This window comes from Coffea arabica, chromosome 2c, assembly GCF_036785885.1.
Source record: "Coffea arabica cultivar ET-39 chromosome 2c, Coffea Arabica ET-39 HiFi, whole genome shotgun sequence".
In the NCBI taxonomy this organism is placed as follows: Eukaryota; Viridiplantae; Streptophyta; class Magnoliopsida; order Gentianales; family Rubiaceae; genus Coffea; species Coffea arabica.
This window is the reverse complement of record NC_092312.1, coordinates 4,383,778-4,394,757: the sequence shown is the minus strand read 5'-3', so window position 1 is coordinate 4,394,757 and position 10,980 is coordinate 4,383,778. Positions and strand designations below refer to the sequence as shown.

The 10,980-nt window shown below is 32.5% G+C and overlaps 1 protein-coding gene across 1 annotated transcript; it reads left to right on the top strand.

Moving 5' to 3' along the window:
• The first annotated feature begins 3,910 nt into the window (after window positions 1–3,910).
• LOC113725273 (uncharacterized) lies at window positions 3,911–8,390 on the top strand. The gene is made up of 5 exons (XM_027248344.2): window positions 3,911–4,202; window positions 4,309–4,395; window positions 4,502–4,670; window positions 7,419–7,543; window positions 7,725–8,390. The coding sequence occupies exons 1-5, from the start codon at window positions 4,056–4,058 to the stop codon at window positions 8,154–8,156; spliced, it is 960 nt and encodes a 319-aa protein (XP_027104145.1). The 5' UTR covers window positions 3,911–4,055; the 3' UTR covers window positions 8,157–8,390.
• The last annotated feature ends 2,590 nt before the right edge of the window (window positions 8,391–10,980 follow it).

Sequence of the window (10,980 nt, the reverse complement as noted above, 5' to 3'; positions counted from 1 at the left end):
TGCACCTATTTTTGAAAAACTGTTTTTCACATTTCAAATGCTACAGTAAATGTGTATTTCAAAAATAATTCCAAAAATACCCATATCCAAACATTATATCAAAAACAACTCCAAATATACAAATTTAATATGTATATTTCAATTTATATTAATATAATATAAATTGAAATATATAAATTGAAATATGTAAATTGAATATATAAATTGAAATATACAAATTGAAAATTATATATTTATATGTTATATATGTTATATATTATATATTATATAAATATTTACATACATTAATATTATACATAATATAATATAATATACATAATATGTAATATTCTATACATAAATGTATAAATATTTATACATAATATATTATGTACATTATATTATAATATATACATTATTAATGTACTTTCATTATTATGTACATTATTGTGTATAATAATGTATAATAAAGTTATGTATAATATATAATATACATAATATGTAATAATGTATAAATGTATATTATGTATATTATATTATATATATACAATATTATGTATATTATACAAATTGCAAAATTTTATATTATATATTTATATATTATATAAACATTTATATAATGAAATATACAATAAATATTACAAATTGAAATATTATATAAACACCATATTTATTAATATTCAAATATTTATAATTACTATTAATGTATATTATATATATTAAATATTTATAAATAATATATTTATATATTCAAATTATACATAATTTATTTATTTAATGTATATGTTTATATATTTATAATATATTTATACAAAAAATATATATTATAAAATTATATATAATATAATATAATATATATTATATAGATTATACATTTATATAAATGTACATTTATACATAATATATATTTATGTATATTTATAATTTACATTTATATTATGTATTATATATAATATAATACATTTACACATTTATATTAATATACATTATATTAATTTTACATTTATACATAATATTAATACATTTATATATTTATATTAATTATATTAATACATTTATACATAATATTAATATATATTTATGATATATTAATTTATACATTTATATAATATTCATTTATAATTTATATATTTATAATAATATACACTTATACATTTCTAAATATATTTATATTATGTATTAGATATAATATAATACATTTATATATTTTTATATAAATATATAAATATATTTAATTATAAATATTTATAAATGTATTATAAATGCATAAATATATATTTATATAAAATATAAAATTTATAATTTATAATTTTTACATTTATATAATATTCATTTATAATTTATACATTTATAATAATATACATTTATACATTTATAAATATATTTATATTATGTATTATGTATAATATAATACATTTATAATATATTGATATATTTTTATACAAATATATAAAAATATTTATTTATAAATATTTATAAATGTATTATAAATCATAAATGTATATAAATATAAAAATATATAAATTATAAATTATAAAATACTCAAAAATATGTTTTAAAAATACCTCTAAAAATAATCCAAAAAACATCTACAGTAAAAGTTTTCCATATAGTTTTTGAAAAACAACCCCAAAAACAACTAATCCAAACGGACTTATATTTCAAAAACGAAATGCTACAGTATTGTTTTTGAAAAACAACCCCAAAAACAGCTAATCCAAACGGACCCTTCGTGTTTGGGTTGCATTTTCTAGGATTTTTTTTAGAAAAATTATTGTAGTTATATGCGAGGAAAAAAAGTAATAGGAAAATGTGATCATGGAAAACAACGTAATTTTTTATCGGAAAATGGCTGTCCAAACAAGGACTGTCTTTTTCCGCTTTTATATCGAGTACACTTAAAAAAAAAAAGAAAAAATGATTAAAAATCACGATATGTTGTGTAAAAAAAAAAATTTTTGAAAGTCACGACAATATGTTATATTTACAAGTAATTGAAAATCACTACAAATATGAAAATCTTTAAACTCAAACAGTTTGTACGAGTTTTATCAATTTTTTTAATATCGTATGCTACAATCCATCTATTCTAAAAAAATTTTAAAAGTTTTGGTTCAAACAATGGGTACAAATGAGCTAAGTCAAATTGAGATTTGACCTAATCAAACCAAGTTTCGAGTTAATTTTACAAAACTCGAACTCGAATTCTAGTTCGATGAGTTCAAAATATCAAGTTCCAATTCGACTCAAATTCGAGTCGAGCGCTAACTCAAACTTGAGTTTTAAAAAATAAAAAAAGTAATTATTTTATTTTAATTATGAATAAAATAATTATTTTTTACAAATAATAAAATATTAGAGATATATGTGTAATTTTACTATTAAAATAAAAAATATATATATATGATAGAGCTCGCGAACCTTTCGCAAGCTAACAATCATTGGTATTTTTAAATTCGAATTCGATTTGATTAACTCGAACTCGTATTCTCCAATCGGGAGGGGTTCGATTCGTTTGCAACGGTAGTCCAAACGAACAAATAGTTCTTGTTTTTTCCCTCGTAATACCGGCTAACGAAAGAAGCGCAGTTAGGATTCCTACTATAGTCCCGGGACTTGTACACTTTACTTTTCAATTTTCACTGCAATTATTCCCCCTCTTATTTTAAGTATATTACTGGACGAGAAAAGATGAAGGAATATCGAATTTTGAAGGTGATTGCATAGAAGACATTTCATAACTGTAACATTTTTTAAACTTAATCTCATCCTTCAAGCAAGTTACAAGACGAATGTGTTGAGAATTTTTTAATACCACCGTCCAATGAAAAAGTAGTTTGTTCATCATTGAAAAGAATTTTTTACTTGATTTTTAAGTAAAACACGTAGTCTATTTTCGTGCAATAATTTTTTTTTTAAAAAAATTTGTTTGGACAATCGTTAAGATAGAGTTGAAGTGTTAATAATAAGAAAATTAATTAAATTTTTAAAAATTACAGATGCAATCTATAGCCATTGTTAATGTGCACTCGCGGAGATATAAACTTGTAATTTACACATGATTTGTGTCTAGATCCTTTTTTTTTTTTTTTTTTTTTTGCGTTGAAGCATTAAGCTCAGAAAGGTATTTAGGTGTTTAGTTTTGTCATGCTTTCAGTTTACAAGTAAGCTATCACATCTTTATATTTTTTTCAAGAAAGCAAAATTTATCAATCACATCTTAGGGTGCCTTTGGGAGTTGAGGATTCGAATGGAAAAGAAAGGAAAAGAAGAGAAAGTCTGATTTTTTTTTGTTTGTGAGTTTTAAGTAAGAGAGAAAAGAAAGAAAATGAGAGGGTGAATAGTGGGCAAAATTTTTCCTCCCAAATCGGAGAGAAATAGAGAGGAAGCTTGTAAAATTTTTTGAAAATACATCTTTTATTCTTAAAAATGTCTTGAACAAATATTTAATGATTTTCATATTCAAAATCATTCCACTAATTCTCAAAACTCCCAAACAACAACGCAACAATCGTTTCTCTCCTCTTCTCTTCACTCATAACTTTCCTCCTCTTTTCTAACCTAAACTTCCAAACTTGGCCTAAGGCTTTTGAATTCCAGTACATGGAACACTACAATCCCCTAAAGAATAGAAACCAAACCACACGAATGACTGGGAAAATGCAGGAAAAATCCAGCCCCTAAATCTGACCCCACCGCACCTTTGTTTCCTCAATTCATACGTAGTTCTCCGAGTACAACGTGTTTCATTCAGCTGACTGACTCGGGAGTCAGGACGCGGTCCGTTGTCCTCTGCTTCTTTAATGCTTCGTCTCCCTCTATTCGTCCGTCAACGGTTGTCTTCGCATCCTTTGTTCGCTTCGCAAATTCCTCCGCCCTTCCTCCAAACTCTTTTTCTAATATTTCCCCCCTTTTTATCCCAAACGACGACTAAAAATTAAAATAAAATGTTTGATTACTTTCCTATAACCAGACTCGTTGGACTTCTTCATATCTGGGAAAAACCACATAACTTTCGCGAACTGTATGTATAATTCTTGGTACTAGATTACTGAATCAATTTCAGAAGAGAAATCATGAGTCATTGGAAGATCATGACTTTCTTGTCCTTGATTTATTTGATCTGGGCTGTTCCACAACGATCAAGCGCTGCATCTCCATGTCAAGCTCGGCGGAACCTAGCCCTACGAGGTGATAAATTCAACCGAAAACCCGTTCAAGAGGTACCCTTTTTCGGCCTTCCACAATGTTGATTTGCATGTTTGTTGGATATGAAGTGGTTAAATTCTAAAATGTTTCTGAAGAACATCGATGGGGTTTTGTATTTAGGCAAGTCCGTCACCGAGCCCTGGTCCCGCAGTTGCTAAATCAAATTCTGGGGATGGTTACTTTCGGGGCAATCCACCCAAGACAGAGGTACCCTTTTTCGGCCTTCAAGAATATTAATTTGCATGCGTGTTGGGTGTGAAGTGGTTATATTCTAAAAAAGTCTTTTGAAAAATGTGAATGGTTTTGTGCGTAGGCAAGTCCTTCCCCGATCCCTGGTCCAGAAGCCGCTAAATCAAAATCTGTGGATCATAACATTGAGGGCAATGAACCCAATGCCTTGGAAACATGTGACTTGAATTTCCAGAAATGCCATGATGATGTTACCAATGTCACAGCCTGCCTTCTTCCCAAAGATGAAGATGGTAATTCACGTTTCCCCTTACTCTCTTTATTTTCATGGGAATTTTACTGCTTTATTTACTCCCAGCTATTGCTTGTTACTGAGGGAGAAGATGAAGATTTTTTTGGCGTTGCCCTTCTTTCGATTAGTCATTCACTAGAGTAATTTGTCTCTGATCTAGGTAATTAACGTGACCAATTGTATTATGGAATTTTGCCATCACAAGGATAATTATCACATTCAAACTGCAGGAGGGGGAGGAGCTGGGGGGTGGGGGGATGAACAAAAACTTGCTATAGTTAGCGAGTCATACAAACACATAAGCGTCACTTTGTTTTTCTGCGACCTTAATGACCTAAGAATGGCATATGACCGTTTTATTCTTTTACTGTCTTTTTCTAGTTTGTTCCTTCTTCCCGAGGGATTGCATTCAGACTTCAGGTTAGAGCAGGAATAGAAACTGGTTATACTGGATTCTTTGCTTAGGTTGTCTCCAAGGGCAATAAATGCCTCTTAGGAACTTTGTTTGTGGATCCTTTAATTTTTTTTTTCAAGTCTCCTATATTTCCAATGAACTTTGCTATCTGCATCAACATATAGAAAGAACCTAAGGGTAGTTAACCCTTTTTTTGGGTAAAAATTTATATGAAGAAAAACCTTGTATCAGGTAGAGCTGATGGCGTCACCTTTTGCTAATGTTTTAGGGTGAGAATCAAGCTTTGTATGTTTGCATACAACATTCAGGGGATCTTTACACGTTACTCTGTGTGCTCAAAAGCACAACTGTCATAGTAACGTGCTGCAGTAAATATGTTTGAATGAATGATAAGTATATATGGAGTTTGAGTAATTTCTCTCTTAATGTATAAGCCCCAGTGCTATTACAGTATTGCTATTCTTTTATTGATGTGGGATATACGTATGATAGTTGAACAAGCCGCCTGCTACTTTCCTGCTGGAAGTCTGGTCCCTCTAAAATTTTACATTTTACTGGTCTGAAAGAGTTTAACTCTTTTTTTGCATGCTTGGAATTTAGATGTTACAATAGAGGTTGTAGTGAATAGTCATGAAGATTGCAAAAGATCAGGGAAAAAAAAAGGTTGCAGGACATCCATCATAGAGCAAGATTTATTGCTTGTGGAGCTATTGATGGCTGAAGGCTTCATTAGTTGGTAACAGTCGGAATTAATACTTTGAAATTCTGGAGCGGGAGGGGGACTTTTCTAGTTGATAGTAACAGGAGAAAGACTATAAGTTGAATTAATTGCAGCTGCTGAGCTTTACTGCCTTGAAAAGCTGAAGTTAAGTGATGTAGAATCCCAAAGAAATTTCTTGTATAGAACATAAAAGTTGGCTTGAACCCATCATAATGTTAAGGACAAAGAAAGATTAGTAATTTAGACTTGGTTGAATGTTTAGCCTTGGAAAATCAAATTAAGGAAAAAAAATTATGATAAAAATCAATTTCCAAATTTTTCTTGTTATTATTTCTCCTTAGTTTTCATAAAGCAAGAATAACATCTGCAGTTGAAGAGTATGAGTATAGAAGAAGAATGTGTTGAAAGCATGGTAATCTTTCAAAAACTTTGTGTAGATAATCATAATTCATCAATACTCCAATTAAGAGTTGGAAATTAAAATTTTGAACACTGCAGATCCCTAGCCAGAGAGTTTTATTGTGGAATACTTAGGTTGAACAAACAAATTTTGAGAGAGTAAGACAAAAAAAATTTTGATTATTGAATAGAAAAGGCAAGAAATCTGATCAATCATATGTTCACTGGCTCAAGCAACTGAGAAATCTTAACGTGGAGCAGCAATTTGAATTTTCCTGTGTCTTTCAGGAGTTTGAATTTAATGCAAAACAAGGCTTTCTTGCTACTTAATATTGTTCTCCCTTATGGCAGGCTTCAAATGCAATATTGTTAATGTACTGTCTGCACTGAGAAAATTCATGAATATCTTGTTGCTCATCTTTTTTTCACATTCTGCCATCCCTCACACCTAATCTACAAGGTTCATCTGCTGTTTACCACAAAGATTTCGTTAGCAAACTCCTTAAGCATTTCTCTCTGGGAACTCGGAGACTCTTGCTTGCTTCTATACTGATAGCTAACCTGCCTTGCCCCTCCTATAACCCGTACTGGCTACTTTTATCTTACTACTGAAAGTAAGCACGAGCTACTTTACGAGCATAAGAGTTCATGATATGGTGTGGAATTCTTGTATACTTCAGCTTTTAATTTGTCCTTCTCGTGACCTCGAGCTTTCTCACTCATTCCCCATGATTGTGCATCATCATATATTTCTGCGGTGAGTTCCCACGTGTAGTTTTTTGTGCATTTGTTTCTCTTTACAAATGGAGGAGAGGAGGGGAGGTTCTATTTATTTCCTTCCGGGCTCTCTCTATCTCTGTCTGCGTTCATAGTTGTCGCTTTTTTGTCGGGGCTTGTTTCCCAAGCAGAAGGAATAGGAGGGGAAGGGATGGTGCTTTGTAGGGCGGAGGGAAAGCGGAAGTCTCTGGCTGATTTTCTTTTTGGAGATTTTGGAGTAGGGATAGCAAGGTAGTAGCAGCTAATTCTTTTACTGAAAGGCAGCATTTGCATCAGGTGTAAGTTAAGTGCTTTCTGTTTAGGAAGGAAGCGTACAGTAGTTGAATAAACTCTTAAGAATGAAAAACTAAATTATGTTCTTGAGTTAGTTCAAGATTGATGTATTTACATATATAGTTCTATGACAAGGAGTTTACTGGATCCTGTTTCACTTGCAGCTAACAGTGGACTGTTTCTTCTTGTCCACAATGATGGTGAGAGCTCTGTGAAACTGAATGTTACACTTCTTCCAGTAAATTCATCCCAAAATGATGTAGATATACTGGCACACAAAGTTAGAAAGGTATGCATCCTCAGTAATCCTTCCAACTTTTGGATATCCTTGATAAGGTGTAGTTTTTCAGCTTGATGGGAGACCTAAAAACTGAGTATATTTATGAGACTGTTCTGTTGGGAGGGGTCTTTTCGACGCGTTCAGTCTCCCATGTACACAAAATTAATGATATTGGGTTGTTTTGTGTCAGATCAATGTCTCATCTATTGCTAGCAGAAGCTCATCAATTGTAGTAAATGCTGGTAATTGGTCTTGTGTAATCGAGAGAGGTGTTCGAATTCCACCTGGCCTCCCCTCTTACACTGCATATGTAAAGCCCATAAATGGGGCCTACCTACTCCTTGCAACAGCTCTACTTATAGGAGTTATGTGGGCATGCTGCAAGATCGGGAGAGATGGAAGGCATCTCAATGGCGTTCCATACCAGGAACTTGAGATGGGGCAGCAAGGCTCTGGCTCATCAAGGAACGTGGAAACATTAGAAGAAAGTTGGGACCAGAGTTGGGATGATGACTGGGATGAAGAAGTGACATTGAAGTCGCCCGGTGGAAATCATTTAGGAAGTAGACGTGCCAATGGGGTTGATTCCAATGGGTGGGGAAGTGATTGGAATGATCAGTGAAGACACAATTAGACCCTTTCTCATGACGCTCCAAACGGGGAAAGACAGGAGAAGGCAAAGAGAAATAGATGTAAAAGATTAGAAATAGTGGATGGAAGAAAATTTTGGCTCAAATTTATGCGCCATCACGTGCAGGAATTATATGAAGCACCAGCTTCAACAGTTTTGGTCCATTTAAACCCTTTTTTTTTTTTTTTTTTCTTTTGACGAATATGAAAGTCTTTCTTTTCGCCACTTTTGTTGTCCTATGCGAGGTCTCTAGTCTAGTTTGTTAATGAAGCATGGAACTGTGGTTAAATTATATGCTGCTGCCGGGGTCAGGTAACACTTAGCTTTCTTTACTACTCTGAAGAGCCTACATGCCTTAGTTAAGCAAGGGATTCATCTTTCTCTTGGTTCTCAGAGACCTTGCAATTGAGTTAGCTCGATCAAAAATGGGCTTAGCCTAACAAGTAACAGTCCGATCATCTTCTTCTATCCCGGGAGATGGAGATCAAAGAGGGTGGCGTTAGCGGCCCAAAAGTATCATGTTTTCATAAATCTATCGCGCCCATCTTTTCCGGAAATTGGTATACTATCAATAGGACTTTAGGGGGAAAAACATGCACATAAGTGTTCTTAAACTGGATTTTGTGTTTCCAGCCCAAGAGGATTGCACGCTCTCTCGTCTTAAAGCCTCACCTAACACTAGCTAGAATTGAAATCCCTTGATATTTATTAATCCAGTGAATTTAACTGTAGCTTTTCGGAATTCCAAGTATACCCTTTCCAAATTCATACAACTAAAGCAACAGTATCTGCTAGACCTGTCAAAAGGGCCAAAAAAAAAAAAAAATCTACCTAATAAGACTATTTTACTAGTTTTGCTAACATTCTTTTACTACTACTGATAAACAGACTTAATACGTGGAAAGAACAACCTTGACAAGGACAGTGGATGAGGGGATAAGGGGCATGAACCGTTCCTGGAAATTTTGGTCATTTTCAACAGCACGTAACTTTGGTTGCACACGGCATAAATTTGTTTGCACAACGTGTAACTTTAGTACTCCCTCCCTTTTTTTATAACTGGTGTTTAAGGAATTGCACGTCAATTAAGAAAAGTTTTCATTGCTTAAATCTATACACCACTTTTCTTTTATACCCTCATTAATTATTCTATTCACCCATGTTTTTTCTCACTGTATTAAATAGTGCTATTTGCAATGCAAACTAACTTTCACCAAACTAAATGTTTCTAAAATGAAACTAAATGTTTCTAAAATGAAAAACTTTCCCACCAAAAATTTTCACCTAAATTTTTTATCTGAAATTTTAAACATTTTTAACTCCCACCAAATATTTTGAGAGGCTATAAGGATTTCACTATATAAATTAGTCTCAAGAGAAATACATTATTTTTAGAAAGGCAAGGTCAGCTTCCCCGATCAATTGAAATGTGATCTCCATGTGGTTCAAGAAGTTCTCAATTATCTGAATAATGTTTCAGCCGTACGAGCCATGAGGGTATCAACTCATCAAAAAGACTTGGATCATTCTTGGAAGTTGAAAAGGATGCAAAGGAGCTTAACCCATATCGATGACGTCGACGATGACGATGAGCTTTCCGTATTCCTTGCCATAGTTGATCAGAGCCACCCTTCCGATCACAAGCTAGTAGAAATTGGGAAGATAAATTTTTAACATGATCTTGACCACTTCTTCAAATTCTTTTTCTGCGACTTCTTCTCCTATTTCATCAGGGATTTTGTTCAAGTCAAAATCAAACTTTGCAGGTTCATTCAAATCAATACATAATGGAGCTTTATTTATTTTGGCACATTCGACTTCAACTTCTGCATCTTCATCCTCTCTTGTTTCTTCAAAAGAATCTTCAACCACTTGTTTAATTAACTCATCTTCAAATTCTTGGTCCATTCAAATTCTTGATGCGGAGGGAGGCGATGATGGAGAAGAACAAAGGGGTTCAACATTCTGTGAGAAAAGAAGAAAGAATATGGAAGGGCAGAGAGAAGCAATAATTACTAGGAGTAGTAATTAAGAACCCTGTAAGAGAGATAAAAGGGTAAAATTGTAAAAAAATAATAAATGCTGCATGGGGATAGTAAAACGACAGATAAAAGTACTTGGCCTGCAATTTCTTAAACGCCAGTTATAAAAAAAGGGAGGGAGTATAAAATTTTATGGATCTCACGCACATTGTGAAAATCGATGTATAACTAATGATTTGGACCGTACTTTTTTTGGCCAAAATCTGGTCGTGAACAGTTCTGATGACCGCTTCTGCCCCTCAACCGTGGATGAGGGCCACGAGGCCAAGATGTTTTAACACTTAGGCTTTTGAAAGACGGTGAGAATTCACTCGTACGCGTCATGAGAAGTAGCAGTAGTTGCTTTCCAAAATATGGTGTGCACATTAATGGGAATGCTAAGACAAAAAAGGGTTATACATGGATCTGAAGCAAGAAAATGAAAAGAACGGAGGAAATAGTTATAAGAAAAAAAAAATGGGTAAATCTTATATAGTGTATACACTATCACTGTTGGATGAATGACATATGAGTTATATCTAACGGGGATAGTGTATACAATGACAGTGTATACAAAATTAATCCAAAAAAATTGATATCGTTCTTATCCTGTGCACGAAAAGTTAATCTTAACATTGAAAGAACGAAAATTAATCTTAACATTGAACAACCCTCAAACGAAAGGGCTTTAATAGTTTTGAAAAAAAAAATTCTTTTGCTCCACATTGGCTTTTTTGAGCCAAGCAATACACGGGATATTTGTTTGCTTAATTAGAGTATTAAATAGAGAAGCT

Coding starts and splice junctions, on each gene's coding strand:
- LOC113725273 (XM_027248344.2), top strand. CDS start 4,056: ATGAGTCATTGGAAGATCATGACTTTCTTGTCCTTGATTTATTTGATC. Junction 4,396..4,501: donor GCAATCCACCCAAGACAGAG/GTACCCTTTTTC, acceptor TTTTGTGCGTAG/GCAAGTCCTTCCCCGATCCC. Junction 4,671..7,418: donor TCTTCCCAAAGATGAAGATG/GTAATTCACGTT, acceptor TTTCACTTGCAG/CTAACAGTGGACTGTTTCTT.